The following is a 19,777-nucleotide window of genomic DNA, read 5'->3' as shown; positions in this document are numbered from 1 at the left end:
ACACCTCCTCAATAAACAACATGTAAACAGAAACAGCTGCTTCAGTCTCTACCAATGTCTCATTGTGTCTTTAAGGGCTTGTCCGTGGCCGGCAGTGGGAAGGTCTGGTAGGGGCCATTTTCCTCCTCCTCCTCGGGGGAGCACTGGGGGTAAACCACGAAACACAACTCCTGGCCCCAGCGTGTCATGGACTCTGAGGACAGACAGAGGGGCAGATGGACCTTGGGATCTGATCCTTTGGGACAAGGGGTGACCCCACCTCTGGACACCTCCCCTGGGCAGGGGTCTTTGGGGCGCTTCTCCCTCTTTGGCCACATCTTGGGGAGACATGTGGAAGGGGCTGGACCCTCTGTTACCAGATGAGCGTCTGGGAGACCCTGTTCTGGATCGGGATCCCCAGAGGGTCCCTCTCCAAGCCCTGGACACTCAGCAAGGCCGCCGGCTCACCTGTGAGTCTGTGTACACACTTTGGTTTCCTCCTCCAGAACACTCCCAGGAAGAAAATGGGCACCCCTGTGAGGATGATGATGACGCCAACCCCACAGACCATGGGCTCCGAGATGAAGCTGAAGACCAGCAGGAATGCCCAGAATACCAGGTACGCCACGGGGACCAGCAGGTTCACCTGCGGAAGGACGGACGAGACTGCAGATGGTGCAAGATCCCCGGTGGCTCTCCTGCCCTACACCCAACCCCCCGCTCTGAAGCTTTCTTTCCTGTCCTGGGAGCTGGGGCCTGAGAGGTCCCCCCTCTGGCCAGCAGCCCCTTGTGCTGGAAGCCAATACATGGGTTGACCAGTTGGCCAAACTGTTGAGCCTTGGTCACTTTCAGCCACCCTGACCTCAACACAGCTGTTGTGTGTGGATTTCTTTTGCTTGCACTTGGCTGGAGTCCAACTATTTTGCGGGGGGGGGGGGGGGGGTGTTCACATTTCAGGCACTGAGCACTTCGCCAATTTGCTTTGTGTGCAAATGGAGGGCTTTTACTTTTAGCTTGGTTTACTGTCTTTTGCTTTCACATGGGATGGCGGATGCTGTGTGACCTTGAGTAGGTTCCTTAGCCTCATTTTCCCTATCTGTAGACTTGGAGTATTCAAAGAACTCTCCTCGTGGGGTCGTTAGGAGGAGCAGATATTTCAGTGCTTAGAAAGCCCAGCCTTCTGCAAAAGGTGTAGTCACTGTCACTGTGGTCATTGGCCCTGTCCCTGGTGCCCAGCTCAGACGAAAGGATGGCCCTGACAGTTTCTGGCACATCGGCCTACCTTTTCTCTCCTGGGCCTCACCTTGATGGGCCTGTGGAGTGCTGGCCGCCTCCAGCGCAGAACAAGCAGGCCCAGGATGGTGACGCCGTAGCAGAGGTAGTTGATGAAGGACACGTAGTTGATGAGTGTGTACGTGTCTCCCACAAGCATGATCACCGCGGTGGCCCCGCACTGGGAGAGGACCTGAGGCTGACAGCTGGCCTCCCACCTGCCTTCTGCCCTCCCCGGCTGCCCTGGCCTCTCCCACTCTGGCCGGGAGGTGGCATGAATCCCCACCCCATCCCCATTCTCCATGGGCTGTCCACCATGGCCATCCCTGGCATTGTCCAGAAATCCCCCATTGCTGGGTGGCCCTGGCTCCACATGCTGCCTGGCCTGGGTCCCCCAACTTACACAGACAAGGAGGGCAGGGATAGGGGTGCAGCGTCTGACATGGATCATTGCTAGCAGGCTCGGCAAGTGCCCCTCTCGGGCTCCAGAGAAGCACAGCCTGGGGGTGGGAACAGAATAGGTAGGGGCTGTCAGCCCAGCCTCAGCACTTTCCTACCAGCTAGATCCCCGATCTCAGCTCTGATGTCCCCCTCAAGCTGTCACCTCTGACTCACTTCAGGCCCTAGCAGCCCCAACCGGGCAGCTCTCACCCTCAGCTAGCCTGCTTCTTTCTTGCTGGCTTTGCCTTAGGGTTGGGATCACACATTTGTAACTGGCAGGTCATCATCTCAGCTTTCCTTTCCAGTAGTCCCCAGCACGGTTCACAGACATCAAGGCACCTGCCTTGCCTCACCATGACAACCCCCTCCCCAGCCTAGTCACCTGGAGGAGGTGAACAGGTAGCCATTGATCCCTCCAAAAGTGGAAAGAGCCACGGAGACGGGCATGACCCATGAAAAGTAGCCCAGCAGCTTCTCCCCGAAGGTCTGAGTGGGCACAGAAGAGAGGCAGCACATGAGGCTGGGGTAGGGTGGGGCAGGGCTGGGGATCAGGCAGGTGCCCCCACTCACCACAGCCACTGCGTTAGAAGACAGCAGCTCTTGGGGTGACATGGCGGTGAAGTAGGCCACGTTGGTGAATGTGTACACGAAGGTCACCAGAGGGATAGAGATGAAGATGGCACGAGGTAGGTTCCTGGAGGCGTCAGTGGAGGGAGTCAGTGTCAGTCCCTGGTGGGGGACATCTGGGGCCCAGGTGGGGGCCAAGGGACCCAGCAACAGGAGCAGCATTAAGTCTCATCTCCTGGGTCCACTGGGGGTGTTGGGGCAGGAGTGGGGACAGCACTGTAACTTAGGACATTGCTGACTACCTTTCCTTCCACTCCTCTCTGACCACAGGTTGGGAGGAGAAAGAGCAGATGAAGGAGGAAGCCATGTCCCGTCCTGAGGGTGGGGTCTCACTAACATTTGCACATAAGGAGAAAACTGAATATAGCCAATATTTGCCTGGACCATCCCATGAGTTCCCCTAAAGCCCAGTCTGCAGGTCTAGGGTCCCCCCGGGGATTCTCTATTTGTCTCAGCCCAAAGATCCCTGGCTGAGTATCAAATAGAGTCATTGGCTTCATTTGTAGGCACCATGTTGTGTGCATATGTGTAATTTTGGGCCAAATGCAAATCACTGGATCTATTTAAAGCAGGACGATGATACTCTGTCTTTCTGAAGCCCAGCAAGGGGCTCTGATGCATCCACAGCCACACAGAATGGGACCAGGCTAGAACACAGTGTCCTGGCTTTCTTTCCAGGACTGTTCCTACGGGGCAGCAGATGACCAGTCCGAGCCACAGGTAACAGCAGATCTGTGCAGACAGGCTGCTTCTCCCATTAGCTGGACCTACCCCTCCCATTAGCTGGCCAGATGCCTCACTCACTTGCGAGGGTCAACCAGCTCCTCGGTGACATAGTTGAGGAAGTTCCAGCCGCTGAAGGCAAAGGAGCCCTGGAGAAAGGCCAGGGCCAGGTGACCCACAGAGGGCGTCATCCAGAAGGTGAAGGCATTGCTGGGCCTCAGTTCCTCGAAATGTCCTGAGGGTCCAGACATCAGGGATCAGCATGGTCCCCCCATCCCTGCCCACACCCACACCCTGGCCCTACCTTGGAAGATCTGGACAAAGCCAATGCCAATGATGAGGGACAGGGCCAGCAGCTTCCCACCCGTGAAGATGTCCTGGATGCGTGTGGCCCAGCGCACACTGGAGCCGTTCACCCACGTCAGGAGCACTGGGGAGGGAAGCAGGGAGGACCTGTGGCTCCGTGTGGACCACAGGCAGGTCCAGCCCAGGCAGCAGCCAGAATGCAAGAACATGGTTCTCAAGATGACACTGGAGGGAGCTGACAGCTGGGAGATCCCATCTGTCTGTCCCTGCACCCAGAGCAGAGAGCAGCATGGGGTGTGGGGCAGTCAGCTGCTCTGGGGACAGAGGCTCCTCAGGGGGCCACTCACTCAGGCAGGCCATGGAGAGCACACGAGAGGCCGTAGCTGGGGGGATGCAGTTGGGGAACACAGGTTGCAGCACGTAGTTGGAGAAGGTCATGGAGATGACAGCCAGGCTGGTGGGGTACATGATGAGGACGGCACTCCAGAGCAGCAGGAATCTGGAAGGAGCAAAGGCCAGGGTGGCACAGCCTCTCCAGGACCTTTGGTCTGTGGGAAGTGGACCCTGAAAGGGGCCCTGCCTGTGTGTGTGGGGGGGGGGCTGGTAGTGGGGAATCATGATTTATGTCTCTCTTACTAGAATCTCACCTCTGCAGGGGGCGCAGGGTGGGCTGGGGGCTCTGTTCCCAGGGTCTCTGCCTACTCCCATGGGAAGGTCTGCCTTGGTGTTCTAGGTCCTAGATCCTAGGACCTGGTCTACCCTTGAGGATGGGGAGTACCTTATCAGGAACACCAGAACTCCTGGGTCACTAAGCTCTCCTACCCTTTCTTGGCACAGCCCTCCCTCCTCCGCTTCTGGGACATTCTAGCTTGATAGTCCTTCCTTGCTGGATGTCCCCTCTAAACTCTCCTCCATGCTGGGTGACTATGGGTCCTGACCCTTTTCTCTCTCTCTCGGTGTTCTCTCCAGGGCCACAAAGTGATTCTTCTATTTCTTTGAGTCCCAGCCCTTTGAGAACCTTCTCCCTGAAAGATGAATAGTCACAGACACATCCACAGGGGTGTGCATGCCCTGCCAGGGTTTCATGCAGAGTTGCCAAGTTCAGAACTTCTGGCCCAAGTCATTCAGAATCAAACTTTGTAACTTCAGCCTGGACCCTTCCTATGAGCTCCAGATCCTCCATCCAAGACCTCACCCCCCTGCACATGCCACACACACCACTGCAACTTGAGAATCCCCACACTGATCTCCCCTCCCCATCCCAGGGACCATCATCTATGAAGCCTCTCAAGCGGGACAATGGTTATCAACCTGCTGTATACACCTGATCTTACCAGTCCTCCTGAATTAGGCTTCTAAATTATTTTTGTATCTGCCTGTACCTTTAAGATCCTTGGCAGGACTCTGGACAATTGCAACAACTCCAAGCCCCCATCTCCTTCAAGCCCTGGTGCCTGTCAGGGACCTGATCTCACCTCTAGCTACAGCAGACAGTCTGCACTGGCCAGGCCACCAGGCCCTCTGTGCTTGCTCCCACCAAATGCCCTCCTCCTAGGCCAGGAAGCCTAGAAAGACTCTAGCCTTCCTAGGCTTGGTGCAAATGTGGATTTTCCTGGGAGCCTTCCCTGGGGGACATGCACCCTGTTCTCTGTTCGGTGGCTGCTGCCTCTTGCCCACACCTTCGAAGCAAGGGTCCTCTGGGTCATGTCACATTCGAGGGGCTGTTCGTCTCTGCTTTGTGAGCAATTTGAGGAGAGGAACAGAACTGTTTATTGCAGCATCCCCAGCCCTTAACTCAAAGCAGGTGCTCAGCAAATGTTCATGGATGAATAAAGAATGTCAGGAAGCTGTGTGAGGGGGACCCGTGGCAGGGTCTGGGAGGAGGAGGATATCATGCTTCTCCCTCTCCTCATGGAGCAGATGGATTTACTAAAATCAAAGCCCTCCTGGCCTGGGTACCAGCATTGTCTAAAGGTTTCAGATAGTAAAGGGTTCCTCCCTCCTAAGCAGTGGGACTTAGGGGAATCTCTATTTAAACGGAGACACAGAGAGGTCAAGGGGTCAGCAGACACCCATGGAGTGGGGTAAGCATAGGTGCCACCCACCTTGGCCTCAGAAGGCTACCAGACACCCTCGCCCCTTCTTTCCATCCACTTTCCTGTAATATGGGAAGTAGAAGAGGAGACTGAGGCCCAGGGTTCGAGAGCCGTCCTATTTCAGAGAAACTGTCCCCGACCCCACCAGAGCCCCGCACTCACCCAGCCAGGCCCCCGAAGATCTCTGTGACGTAGGCGTAGTCCCCGCCGGACTTGGGGATGGCAACTCCCAGCTCTGCATAGCAGAGAGAGCCCAGAGCTGTCACGCCCCCACCCAGGACCCAGACGAAGAGGGCCAGACCCACGGAGCCCGAGTGCTCAAGGACACCCTTGGGTGAGATGAAGATGCCAGAGCCAATGATGTTCCCTGTAGGGGAGAGATGGGGGGCATCAGACCTGGGACCCCCCTTTAGCAGCCCAGCCTTCTCTATGGGAGTCCGGATACTGCATTGAGGAAGGAAGCCTGGGTGCTCCCTGGAGGAGGAGTGGGGTGGGGGGTGCTGGAGACGTGTGGATGCCACTGGGCCCCTCGAACCCAGCAAGGCCCATTCCGGGTTCATCATCAGCCTCCTGCTCAGTCCCTGGCATGGGAAATGGCACCTTGTCCAGCCAGCCAGAGACAGGTCCTGAGTTTCTGTCCACTCTCCTACTCCTGCAGGAGAGGGAGTCAGCAAAGGGAGGGGCCCCACACCTGAACCACGACAGGGTGGCCACTCCTGTGCATCTCCACATGGACCCCCTCTAGCTCAGGTCCCCAGTCTTGTCATGCCAGCCTCCGGCCATCTGTCCTCCTTTCAACCTGCTGCATAGAGCCCTCCTTGCCTGAACCAGGTGCGGGGTCCTCTGCCCACCTCACAGCCTCACTCTAGGTTTCTGTAGCTTCTGTTTCCCTTTTCCCTATCAGGGAGCCCCTCCTTGACCTCGAACCCAGGCTGTGGACATAGACTCTGAAGAGACCTGGTTTCTTGGATCTGTTCACATGTTTCCAGTTCTGGGCAAGGGCCAGTGGGGTGAGGCAGAGCAACTGGTGCATCTTCAGGGCCAGGAGTTGTCAGGGCAGGGGTGGGTCAGGCCATGGCAGCCCAGTCTGGGGTCTGTACACAGGCTGCCTGCCATTCCCCTTGGGTCTGCCCCGGATTACACAATGTGAAACCCAGCTGGGCTCGGAAGGCCTGGGCCTGCTCCCTGCTCAGGTGGGAAGGTCCTCCTGCTGACCTCCTTGGTCCTACCTGTAAAACAGGGTTGTGATGAGGGCTTAGGGAGGCACACCACGCGAGGCCCCCAGCTCATTTACAGCTGTTGCCAGATGTGTCGCGTGTCCCTGTGTGGCCCTGTGCGTAGCTCCTCCCTCCTCAGCAGTCACCCACTCTGCCTTGCCTTATCACCCCACGGCCCCACGCCCTGCAGGTGCTCAGAAGGCATGTGCTGAGTAAACTGATGGGCGACTACACAGCCCGATGCCCAGAGTGGCATCCAGACCTTGACATGAAGGACTAATTTCCTTGTCTGTGAAGTGAGGGCACCAGGCCCCACTCAGCCCTCCCTCCCCTCCTGGGGGTCTCTGAGGAGGAGTGAAGGAGTTGCAAGCTCCTGAGATCCCATGCAAATGGAATCTGCCACAGTTCTGGAAGGCCTGACCTGTGCTGGGGCCAAAGACTCATCCTTCTGGGTCTTCGAAGGATGTGGGCAGAGGGGGCTGCTCCCGTGGCCTCCAGATGTCTGGGAGTGGAAACGAGATGTGCCCCTCTGCTTCCCGAAACAGTGGGAAATGTTCAGAGATGAGCTGTGGCCTGCACAGCAGACTCCCAGGGTGAGTGAGACTCAGCCTCTGTTCAGCCCTGAGCTCCCTGGCAATTAGAAAGGAGTAGGGCTCTGGCTGCTCACGTGGATCTCACCATCCTGCCAATGAATCAGGTAGCTTCATTAGAGATCTGCACTCGGGTCTGCCCAAGAGGAAAGAGCCCCAGACCCACAGGCCACATGGACAGAAACAGCCCTGGTGAGACCTGGGGCTCAGCGCCCCTGGATAAGGATCACTCCCACCTGGTGGGGCCAGGGAGGGGGTCACACATCCATCAAGGCTGAATCTGCCCGCTCCACCTGCCAAACCCATAGGCGGGGCTGGACGAGGACACAGCTGAGGCCTCCAATCTGCATTCACTCCTTGTCCACGGTGCTACCCCTCACCCCCGTCCCCGGTCGACACAGATTTCTAGTCTGGACGGCCACGAGAGCCCCATTTGGTTTTCTGGTCACATCCCAGGAGCCCTAAATACATCCAGATAAGGACGAAATAATTCCTGTGCCTCAAGCCCCCGAGGTAAGCTGCGCCCTTGATCTGCTTCTGGGGGACAGGGGAGAGGGGCCACCTCCTGCACCCACCGCGATGGGCCCTGGGCCTGGGTGGGCTGTGGGTTTTCCAAAGGGCCTTTGAGTTGGCTCCATCCGGCAGCAGTTCTCAGGACCTGGCGGAGCAGGATTTGCCAAAAGCCAGTGAGGTTGGAAGCCAGCGGGGGCTGGGTGGCCTCGAAAGGAGCCGGGGATGTTGGAGCTGGGGGCATCCAGGGCCCTGAGCCACCCACCCCGTGGAGACCCCACCCCTGTACATAGCTCAGCCTGGCTGAGCCTCACAGATCTCATCCTTGGGGGAGCCACACCTTGTACCTCACCTTCCGGAGCTGGGGTCTGAAAAAGGCAGAGCATTATTCAGGTGCCAAGTGGCTGGGGCTCAGATGCTGGTTTCTGGGGGTGGGTAGCGGTGGTGGCAGGGAGGACCACGATTGTTTTGGACATGTGGCTTCGGGCTACCATTCAATACTTCTTCCCCTGTGGCTCAAAGGACCATCTGAGCAAACCAGTGTCTCTGAGGTCCTCAAGGGCCTCTCCCTGTGGGCCTGAAGGCTCATGCTCAGGGTGGGCTTGATGAGTGGCAGAGGATCAGGAGGAAGGAGGATGCTGAGGACAGGGCTGGGAGCCCTCGGGTGCTCGAATAGAGGAGGAACTGCTGGAGCTACATGGACTGTCACCCAAGGGCCTGCCGAGCTCCTCCTGGTGTTGGTGATGAGCTCAGGCCTCCTTGCTCAGATCTCCTTCCTTAGACCCTGTGTTCAGGCCCAGCAGATCTGCCCAATGAGGGCAACAGCAGTGGACAAGTCCAGCCCTTGAGGAATCCTACTCTTCAGGAAAAAAGAGAAGCAGGAACTTGGCCTAAGAGGAAGTCAGATGGGCCAAGAGATACTGCTGAGCATCTTGTTGGGTATCTGATCGACAACCAGAGGGATGCTGGTCCTGAGGCCTCCATGTTCCTCTCTACCTGATGGGACACCTGGTCCCTGTAGGTCCTCCCAGCAGGCTGCTAGGCCAGGCAAGAGGTCAGATGCAAGTTTCCCCGGCTAGCAGGCCTCCCTTGAGTCTCCTCCTCCCGCCCTTCTTCCTTGAGCCTTTCCTGGGTGGTTTTTTATCACATTAAGATGTTTGGCCTGATGGGGCTTACCCAGCTCCTTGGAGGAATGAAGAAAGGGCCATTGTTCCCTGCGGGTGCTGCTGTGCGTGCTGACCTATTTCTGGGAGGCAGCAGCAGACTGCGGAGGTCGCAGGAGTGGGCCATGGAGGTCTGGTTGGTAGAAGGAGCCGCCTGCCCGTGGGGTGTGTGTTGTGGGAATAGACAGTCGGATTTGGGGAGGGGTGGGGAAGTCAAGCCAGGACAGGACACTGGCTGTAACCTTATCCCTAGAAACATGGAGGAGTCAGCCACATGACCTCAGATCAGTACTGCCCTTCTGAGACTCAGTTTCCCCAGTTTCCAGGTGGGGCCACTGGACTAGCGGACAGCAGAGAGCTCTAGTCTGACCCTGACTTTGGCAGAGAGGATGCACCTGGCACATCTGTATTGGGCCCAAGGAAACACTCTGCTCAAGGCAGAACATCCCACTCTTGGGCAGCCCTCTCTCCAGGTCAACACTACCCACAGGATGCTTCCATTGGCTCTAGAACCTGAACCCTGCTCCACTGTCATGGTGCCAGGAGAATGGCCAGGAAGGGCTGGCATGTTTGACCCTGTCTGAAAGACCATGGAAATGGCTTATGGATCCCGCTCTGTCATCTACCTTGGAGACCCCACCCAAGACACTTAGCCTTTCCCTGGGAGACCTGAGTCCCATGGACTCCCAACACCCTGGCGTGAGCAGCCAGAACTCTACTGAGACCTGGGTGAAGCATGTCCCCCAAGTACACAAATGTCCTTGTGTCCTCACAGTAAGCATGTGTCAGGTACCTCCCTGGAATGACAGATGCTCCCACTGAGGCCCTGGTAGTACCCCAAGGCAGTGAGTGGGGACATCTAGGACGTGACTAGAATCACTAATTTGCTGGCAGGCACCTCCAGCCTAACCCATTTTCCTGTGGAGAGAAGGGATGAGCAGAGCATAGAGCCTCTGCCTACCTCAGTGCCTCCTGCCTGGCTTAGGAAATGTTGCCTGTGCCCCGCCTCCAGGCTGAGTCTTGTCATGGTCCCCAGTGAGCTCCACATTGCCGAATCCATCAGTCAAGCCCTAGCCCACATCTTACTTGACTCCTCAGTGGCCTGTGACGGAGTGATCACCCTCTTTTTACTCCACCTCCTGATCCTTGTACCTGGCTGGTAGCTCTTTCTTGTTGGTCCCTTTTCTTGTCTGACTTCTAAACACTGAGTGGCCTTGATCATTCCCTTGGTGATCTCATCCAGCCCCCTGGCTTCTGTTGGCAAATCCCAAATTCATATCCCTACCATGCACCGTTTTACCAAACTCAGCCTGTGTACCAAACAAATAGGCGTCTCACACTTGACATGTTCAAAACAGCATTTCCTGACTTTTGTGTCCCCTTTCCTTGAACCTGCTCTTCTCCTCATCTTCCCTGATCAATCAATCCATCACAAACCATCCTCCCAACTGCTCACACCCCAACCTTGTGTCATCCCTGACCTTTCTCTTTCTTCCACACCCCACACTCAGCCCCTCCACAGCTGCCACCCTGCTCTGAGCCACCACTGCCTCTTGTCCAGGTGACTCAAGTGGCTTCCTGCCTGGCCTTCCTATCCTCACAGGATCTCCTCCATAGGGAGTGCAGTAAGTCTTCCCACTCCTCTTCTTCCAAACCCTTCCAGGGCTCCCACCTCCTAAGGAGAAAAAGGCAGACTCCTATCACTCTTTGCGAAGCCTCACACAAACCCTACCCACCTCCTCACTCATCTCCACCCTTCCACCCCCCCTCCCAGCACTTCAGGTCGTCCTCCCGGCTCAGTTGTCTGGTCTCAGTGCTTCTCATGACCCCTTGGCCACACGTTTGGCTCGCGGGTTTGTTTGCTGTTGTTATGTCTGCTCTAGGAGGAGAGGAATTCCTCCTCTGCCTTGTCCCCTCTTAGGTGGTGCCCAGCACTACTGGATAGATGAACGAATGTATCAAGGGTTGGCAGGTCCCCATCCTTGTAGTTGGATCATCCTGTCCTCCAAAAGTGTCCCAGAATGCCTCAAGGACATGTGACCCTGGGCAGGTTGCAGCCTAGGGTCCTCAGTTTCCTCATCTGTACATGGGGCGTTGGTGACACGTGGATAGACTCCTATGTAGTTTTACGTCTCTTCTGGCTCCTAGTGAGGAGGGGCTGGGGTTCTGCAGAGGCCCATCCTCTCTGAGCAGCCCAGCTAAATTCCAGCCCTAGAGACCATTACCAGGACCTGACAGAGACTGGAGGAACTGGGATTGGCTCCTGGGAAGATGAAGTTTGTTAAGTTACTTCCTGAGTCCCTGAATATACTTGAGCCTGATCCCCAAACACCTACATGAACTGAACATCCAAGTCACAGGAACAGAGTGGAGGAAGAACCTGGTCAGCAGACCCAGGGTGACCCCTCTGCTGGGTCAAGCACATCTCTTCTTTGGTTATGGATCACGTGAGGCAGATGGCTGAAGTCCCTAAGTCAAGATGAGAGGCCCTCTATGTACCGCTGCCAGAGAGACCCAGCGTCCCTCCCCATCTATTTGTATCTCCATAATGGAGTGGAGAGCTCAATCTACCTTTGTTGGATGAGCCTGCAGCTCAAGCCCAAGCCTTCCCAATCAAGGGCTCTGAGTCTAGCCCCAACTTTGCTCAGCTCGGTGTGAAGGGCACTGAACAGAGAGGGTTGAATCCTGATCTGGTTCCAAATCTTGAGCCCACAACTTGCAGCAATGTCACTTAACTTCCAACCTCAGTTTCTACATTTGTATAATGGGTACAAAAATTTCCATCTTGTAAGGTGGGCATGAGACTTAAAGGAGGAGAGGAAGAACGTGTTTTTATAATGTAAAAAGAAGTGATTCTCTGAACAGTGGTTGGATGTGATTGTGCTGTCCTGCACAGTCCTGCCCAGCTGGCTTGATTTACTCTGGTTTGGATTAGTCCCCCCACAAGCTTTGTTTTTTTACCAGCTAAACGTATTTCAGGTGGAGTCTCACTGCTGCCTAGAGCCAGTTCTTCCATATCTCCTCATTCCTGAAATTCTTACTCTTCAGCCTGGGATGGGACAGAGAATATATAATAAAGGAGTGAATTACAGGATCTCCTGGGATGAACTTCGGAAGTTTGGGAAATCAGTTAAGCAACCAATAATAAACAAGGATAGATTATAAAGCAGGACATAAATTCGGAAGATGTGGAATGCTAAAATATGATACTTTGCAGACTTTTGACTTTGACTAGACTTCCCAGGTTAGTGACGCAGAGAAAATGGGCCCACCCAGGATGGGAGGCTGAGTGGGGTAGGTGGGCCCTGGAGTAGTGAATGGGGAGAGATGGGACCCTTAGTGCCCATCTCAGTTTTCCCTTCCTAGAGAACAGAGAAGGCATGGGCTGGAGCAAAGCTCTAACAAGTACTCTGACCCAATTCCCAGAACCAGCCCTTCTTTCTAGCAGATAGTCAGAGGCACCTAGGCCAGGAAGCTCCCAGGGCCAGGTCAGGGCCAGCTCCTGGGAGATAGGATTCTAGAAGAAGCAGGAGAGACAGTGGAGCCACCTGCCTGGGATTGTGTTCAGGGACAACTCTCAATGTGAGGGTAGGGCATAGCCAAGAGCCAGACTGCAGCTGTGGCCCTGGAGCTTCTAATATGGGGGCAGAGCAGAGGAGGTGAAGACACTAGTTCTGCCCTGTTGAGCCCCTCAAACTTCCTCCATCTCCAGGAATCTGAGGGTAGAAGGGTAATGGTGAACAAGCAGCTCCCACTGACTGGGGACCAGTCACAGGGGGTAAGGCCCCAGGAATTCATCCCCCAAGCCTATATCTTCTGGGTGCAGGGAACAGAAAATGTCCCTCAGGAGGGCTCAGAGACACTTGGGCTGAGTTAGCCTGGTTCCCAGAAGAAGTAAGTATTCACATCTTGAGACAGAAGGAGAAAATTCCACCACCCTGCCTACCCAGAAGCCCCTATGTGGAAGCGGACAGGGCACTGGGGGCACACAGATTCATGCACAAGTGGAAGCTGGGGTTCAGCAGGCCAGGCCATGGGGTGTGCATTGAGATCCCAGCCAGGGAGCAGGTGGCCCTTCTGCAGGGTTGGTCTGCCCACTACTGTCCCCAGCCGTGGGCTATTCCACTTCCTTCCCCTGGTTCCAGCTGCCAAACCTGGTAGTAATTTACATGCTCTGAACCTATTTTTCCTCTGTGCAGGCTCTACCTGTCCAGCCTACCTGCAATTCTGCCTGCTTTCCAAGACCAGATCACTCACTCTGCATGGTACCTGGACCCAGCAAACAGTAGGGATTCACGCTGACCCATAACCCAGAACTTGCCCAGCTCCTGCACTAGAGGCAAGACTATAGTCATCAATTCCATTTCATACTCGAGCAAACAGAGCAAATGGCCTTGTCGAAGACCGATTAGGAGGTAAAGGCTGAAGGAGGGTTCCAGCGGTGGAGGGGACCCACAACTTCCTGAGCTGCAAATTTTCAGGGCGGCCAAGGAGGTGGGAGCAAAAATCTCTGAACCTCGGTGCAGGGCTTTATGCGCTCCAGGCCCGCAGGTGCTCCCAGCCTCTGCTTTCCGGTGGTCCCTGTGAACCAGACCCGTAAGAACACCAGGAGATGGGGTGCCCCTGGTTTGGAGCTGCTTGCATGCCCCCTCAGCCTTGGCCCTGCAGTCCAGGGCACCCACCCGCCTCGGGCCCTGCTCACCGACGATGATGGTACAGGCGCTCACCAGTCCGATCTCCTTCTTGAGCGCTACCCTCTCCGAAGCGCCAGGGCCGGGGCCCGGGCCGGGGGAAGGCGAGGGCGCAGGACCGGGGTTCCCGCGCCCACTTGGCTGTTGTATGTGGCCGGTCATATCGCTGTCCCGCCACGTCCCGGCTCCCTGCGCTGCCCCGTCTGTCCGGCGGACTGCGGGTCCGTCGGTCGGTCTGTCTGTCGGTGCGCTCGCAGCCCTCGCAGCCGGGACAGCGCCCACAGGCGGGCGCATGCGCTGGCGCGGGGCCCGGACTTTGGTCCCCCCAGGCGGAGGGGGGCCAGGGAGGGGCGGAAGGAGGGCCGGCCGGCAGCCCCCTCCCCCATGGCCCTTAAAGGGAACTTCCCCTCCCCCCCCATCCTGGTCTGGGAAGGAGAGAACTTGAGATAGACCTAGGGAGAACTTCCCATTGAGTGAAAGAAGGAGCCCTCCCGTCGCCTCAGTTGCATCCAGTGGTGGTGTGGGGTGGGGAAGAAGAGCTCAAAATCAAAACCATTCCTGCCCTCAGGAGGCTGAGGAAAGGCTACAGTGACAGCTGTCTGTATTATTGGGAACCCACTGCATGCCAGTGCGCCCTATTCAGACACGCCCCCAATTAGTGTGTGTGTGTGTGTGTGTGTGTGTGTGTGTGTGCGCGCGCGCGCTCGTGCGCATACGTATGTGTCCATTCTACGGGTGAAAGCTGAGGTCCAGAGACAGGTACCCAAGACGGGGCAAGTGACACACTTGAGAAAGGGTCCAGACACACACCCTTTCTCACGCCTTCTTGGCCTCCAGGTGTTGAGACCGTGGTAGGGGTGGCGGCTGCACCCCATAACTCTTCTGGGTTGGGGGAGCAGGGTCATGAGATTCTGGGGCGGGGTCCTGATCAAAGGCCTGGGGAGACAGGATTAAGGTGAAGGCTTCGGAATCCCCAACCCTAATCCAGGGAGTGACCCAAGGCCTCGTGGGAATTTCGGAGAGCGCCCCCACCCCCTGGCTCTGGCCTGCATCTGGCTTTAGGTCCCCATCGATCATGGCACGCTCCTGGTCACAGGTCAGAATGAGGACTCGGCCGACTGTAACTCTGGGGCAGGCTCGGCGTGGACCAGCCCTGCTCACAGTGGCCAGGCCACTTGAAGGGCCCTGGTGACGCCGAAAAGGTGGCTGTGGTCGGGAAAAGGTCTGATGGGAAGGACTCGAGGGAGGCTACCTCCTCTCGGAAGCTGTCCGGACCGTGCAGCCCGACCCACCCGGCAGAGTCAGGGGGGCCGCGTCGGGGCCACCGGGGCGGCGGGCGGGGCGAGGCTGGCACTGCGCGGCCGGCGGCGGAACAGCCTTTGTCTCTTTCTGGCGGCCGCCGCGACGCGCCGTCCCCTGCATGTGGATGAGGCCGAGCCGAGCGCCGGGCACTGCCCCCAGTCGCTGCCTCCGAGTTTGTGGGGCCCGGCAGGGGTGCGACCACGGCAGAGTGGATTTGAAATGGAACCAGGGTCTGGTCGGGTTCTGGGCTCCCGGCAGAGCACGGAGGTGGGAGCGTGGCTGGGGGGCGAGGTGCGGGGGACAGCGAAGGACCGTGGCGATTTGCTGGCCAGAGGGAACTTCGAAGTTGGGGTGGGGACCCGAGAGTAAGCGTTGAAGCCGGAGAACCCTGGGTGGATGTGCTGGGGGGATTGGAAGGGGGAGGCCACCAGGCAAAGCTGCATCCTTCGCCCTCCGCACTCCCCGTTGTCGTCGGAGCCCGACATTCTTGGCGACTTCAGCCTCCCGCCCCAGAGACGCGTTCAGCAGCTGACTCTCTTAAAGGAGTCTGTCTCAGGGTGGGATGGGGGAGCAGCCCTGGCCTGGAACACTCAGGACCGACCAGGTGGTAGGGACCTGGGGCCTCTACCAGGCCCCAGTCCCAGGAGACTGACCCCTACCGTGCCTGTTTTAGCCCTAGGGTTGAGGATCCAGCTAGAGGTAGTGCCCTCAGGGACTGGTTGCAGAGGGGCTAGCACGAGCCTCAAGGCTTGGGCCAGAGGCCTGTGGTTTTTCAGGCGTGATCCTCTTTTAGAACCTAGACGGGGAGTTTGTGCTTGAGGGAAACAAGAACCTAAGACTCTGTGCTGGATGGAGCTTGCATGTATTTTTTTCAACACATGGCTCAGGAGACCATTTTATTGTCATTCAACTAAACCTGCAAATGCCAATGGGAACAAAGGGTTACCAAGATTAGTTTGACACCCCCAAATCAATCAGTATGATACCCCAGTTAGCAGAGAAAAAAAAAGTGAATTATAGGACTCTCTGGGTAGAATAGCAAAACCATTCATTCATGATTTAAACAAACAAACTCTTAGCAAGAAGCAGGAAAGAACTTCCTTTATTCAGTAAAGCTATCTACTTAAGAACAAATCCCTAAGAAGCAGAAAACGGAAACTCTGCAACTATCATCACACTTAATGGTGAATTCTTTAATGCTTTTCCACTGAGATTGGAAGTGAGAAGGGATGCTGACACTCATCAGTATAATTCTGTATTGGAGATCCTAGCCAGTGTAATAAGGCAGGAAAAAAGAGTAAAGTTTGAAGATACGAAAAGAAGCCATAAAACTGTCATTCACATGTGACATGATTGGATATATAAAAAAAAATTTTAAAAAACTGTAAGTAAGTTGATATGTTCAGTTAGTAAAGTCACTGGATACAAATTCAATATCAAAAACTAATTGTATTTCTTTATACCAGCAACAATTAGAAAATGAAATCTATAATAACATAAAAATCAAGTGCCTAAAAATAAACCTAGTGAATGATGAATACAATTCCTATACGGAAACGAAAAACACCAGTGAAACTAACTGTTAAAGATATGAATTCAACAGGGGAATATAGCATGTTTGGGGATTGGAATTAAAAGATGTTTTCCCTCAAATTGATCTTAGCATTGATCAGTCCATCTGCTGCAATCTCAATCAAAGTAACCAGAGGGGTTTGTTGTCTGACTGTCATTGTCATTGTCTCTTCCTCCTCCTTAGTTTCCTCCTTCTTCTCTTTCTTTGGTGAAACTTGACAAGTTGATGCTACAATGTATATGAAGAACAACACTGTTGGAGGACTTACACAACATACCATAAAGAAGACAGAGTAGTATTGGTGCAAGGATAAACAAATCTACTAGTGGAACAAACCACAAAATGCAGGAGCAGATCCAGCCTGGTTTATCAGGACGAAGATGATACTATAGAGCAGTGGAGAAAGTCCAGATTTGTCAATAAATGGTGGTGGATCAACTGAGTATCTATATTTGGAAAAAAAAAAAAAACAACACTCCCATCCCTACACCATACTCTAAAACCAATTTGTATTCGCCAACTTTCTGTTACTGTAACAAATACCTGACATAATCAACTGGTAAAGAGAAAGGGTTTATTTTGGCTCTGTTTTGGGGGTTCTTGTCCATGACTGGTTGGCCCCATTGCTTCTGGGCTTGTGGGTGATGCAGCACACCATGGCAGGGAGTATGTGGAAGCTGCTAACCTCATGGCAGCCAGAAAGCAAAAAAAAAAAAAAAAAAAAGAAAGAAAGAAAAAAAAAAAAGGGACGGAAAGAACCGGAGGGGTCAGGTTTCCATCATCTCCACTTTGAAGCCATGCACCCATGGCCTACGCACGAGGCCCCACCTTTTAAAGCACTGAGCTGTGCAACAAACCTTTAACACATGGGTCTATGGAGGACAATGTAGATCCAAACTACAGCCCAATCCTAGGTGAAACAACAGCTAGAAAAAGACCTGGAGGAGAGACTAAATCCATTTTCCTAAACAAGACGCAAGAAACACTATTAGTGACTAAACACTGAAAGTGACAGATTAGACTGCATTAAAACCTGAAACTTCTGTGTTAGGATTTGGATCTGAACCGTTCCTTAAAAGCTCATGTGTTGAAGGACTTGGTTCCTCGGGCAGCAATGTCCAGAGGTGGGGCTTTGGAGAAGTGATTAGATCATGATGACTCTAACCTTATCAGTGGATTAATCCAATTGATGGATTCACAATTTGAATGGATTCCTGGGAGGAGGTGGAAGCTGAAGGCAGGTGGGGAATAGTTTGGAGAAAGTAGGAAGTAGGCATGCCCTTCCTACTTCCTACTTCCTGTAGACCAAGACTACATCTTGTCCTGGGTCGCTCCCCTCCCCCCACCCCCCACTTCCCAGCTGCCATGGCCTAATGGCCTCTTTCCTGGGCCATACTCTTCTGCCTCGCCTCAGGCCCAGAGCGATGAAGCTGGCTGACCATGGACTGAGACTTCTGAAACCATGAGCCCAAATAAAATTTCCCTCTTCCAAAGTTGATTTTCTCACGCATTGTCACAGCGATGAGAAGTTAATCAAAAGACATGACTTTCAGATGGAAGAGTAAGCCCAGGTGTGAAAGAACGCAGGGTGGGGTGGGGGGACACAAGAGGAATCTCACTGAGGAATCTCACTTTGTAATCCTTTCTCAGCAAGACTCACTCACTCCCATGAATTCCTCTGAATGACCTGCGCACCTCTGCAGGCCTCCACCTCTCAGCACCTCCGTAGGCAATCAAGTTTCAGCCTGAGTTTTGTTTGGCAGTGACAGACCACGTCCTGCCTTCCCTCTCCTCACCTTCTCAACCTTTGTCCTGAATCACCTCTCTCCTCCCTCTGCACCCTCCTTGGCTGCCCTCCACCCACACCAGCCCTCTCACTGGGGGGCCTAGGACAGCTACATTCACGGAGGGTGGGGGGGCTCCACAGGGCTAAACAGAAATTCCAGTGAAAATGATTCCCATGACAAAGACTTCATTTACACCCTGGCCCTGCGCCTACTCCTGCAGGGCATGGTCTCCCCAGGCCAGTCCTGTGGGCCAGGAGGGTAGAGTGGAAGCTAGGGGAGTGCTCCAGGTTCCTGGGTGTGGGCACACCTGGGATGGGCCTTTTTTCAGACCATTCTAATCTCCCCAAATGGCACTCTGTCCTTGGTGATTGGGGACATCCAGTTTTTAGCAAGAGCATCATCTCTTTCTCTGGCTTCCCAGGCTGTCCAACACCCACAACTCCTTCCCATGATTGGAACCTGGATCCCAGTCTCTGAGCCAAGAGCTTCAAGGGCCCCCACTTGGCCCTTCACCATGCACCCCTCCACCCCCCACATTCTCCTCCAAACTGACAGCAGCCTCTTCCTTACCCCAGGGCTGCTCCAGGGTCAAACCTAATCCCTTCCCACCCCAAACTGTCCTGGTCCAGTGCAGCCACAATGAGGAGCACCCCTCCCAGACTGAGGCTTAAGGCCCCAACTCGGACCCTTTTGAAAATGAAAGGAGGCACTGTCAGTAATTACGCCAGGAAGACAGGTGTAAAGCTGGGTGTCCAAGCAAACTGGGGTGAGTGGTCACTCTTTGAAACAACTCCCCTCCTCTGCAAGCTTAGAGACAGCAGACTGGTGGTCACGTTGCTTTGCTCATGCTGCTCCTTGGCCTACATGTCCTCACTTGGGCCTCAGGAATCAGACAGACATCACCTCCAGGAAGCCTCCCTGGTTCTCAGAGTGGATGACATGCCCATTCTGTGCCCACCTTGCCACCTCTGCTTGCAGTTTCTCTCCCTGTGAGGCTGCTCAAAAGCAGGGAGCTGACCTTATGCCTTTCTCCTGGTAGTTCCTCAGGGAAGATTCCAGGTGTCTTTCTTATCTGGGAATGAGGAGAGGTAGTCTCTTGTCCCAGCTCTGCCACTGGCTTATAAATTGGATGTCAGTTAATATCCAGAGTCTTGATCTTCCCCAGGAGTACAGTGCCCACAGCTGTCTGGAGGGGCCGTTTGCCTGAACTTGTCACCCAAGCTCTGGGGTTCCTGGGATCGCTGGCTAGAGGGTAGGTGACCTGTCGGACAGGTCAGGATTCCCATATTCCTGTGTTATCCCAGGCCCTCTCTGCAACCCCTACACACACTGCCCTGTGCCGTACTCTATTGGTTGTGGTGGGGTCTGTGAGTCACAGAAGACTGGGGCTTGGGCCTCTGCTCTGGAAGAGGGCTCTCATTTCTCTCTGGTGGTCCCAACCCTGAAAGGTGTAGGATCAGTCTCCTGGACCAAGGCAGCTCTCCCTGGGACCTTTACCAT

At 54.9% G+C, this 19,777-nt stretch overlaps 1 protein-coding gene across 1 annotated transcript; it reads right to left on the bottom strand.

Annotated features, from left to right (window-relative positions):
* Window positions 1-59: 59 nt before the first annotated feature.
* Slc7a10 (solute carrier family 7 member 10) lies at window positions 60-13,783 on the bottom strand. The gene is made up of 11 exons (XM_026391219.2): window positions 13,627-13,783; window positions 5,607-5,811; window positions 3,696-3,847; window positions 3,347-3,472; window positions 3,124-3,277; window positions 2,263-2,386; window positions 2,075-2,178; window positions 1,655-1,751; window positions 1,283-1,432; window positions 448-625; window positions 60-193 (listed from the first exon to the last, which is right to left on the bottom strand). The coding sequence occupies exons 1-11, from the start codon at window positions 13,775-13,777 to the stop codon at window positions 60-62; spliced, it is 1,575 nt and encodes a 524-aa protein (XP_026247004.2). The 5' UTR covers window positions 13,778-13,783.
* Between the last annotated feature and the right edge of the window lie 5,994 nt (window positions 13,784-19,777).

The sequence above is a fragment of the Urocitellus parryii genome, chromosome 15 (genome assembly GCF_045843805.1).
Source record: "Urocitellus parryii isolate mUroPar1 chromosome 15, mUroPar1.hap1, whole genome shotgun sequence".
Lineage (NCBI taxonomy): Eukaryota > Metazoa > Chordata > Mammalia > Rodentia > Sciuridae > Urocitellus > Urocitellus parryii.
This window is presented reverse-complemented; position numbering and strand designations above follow the sequence as displayed.

Coding starts and splice junctions, on each gene's coding strand:
- Slc7a10 (XM_026391219.2), bottom strand. CDS start 13,777: ATGACCGGCCACATACAACAGCCAAGTGGGCGCGGGAACCCCGGTCCT. Junction 3,278..3,346: donor CTTTGTCCAGATCTTCCAAG/GTAGGGCCAGGG, acceptor CTGGACCCTCAG/GACATTTCGAGGAACTGAGG. Junction 194..447: donor GTGTGTACACAGACTCACAG/GTGAGCCGGCGG, acceptor GTCTGTCCTCAG/AGTCCATGACACGCTGGGGC.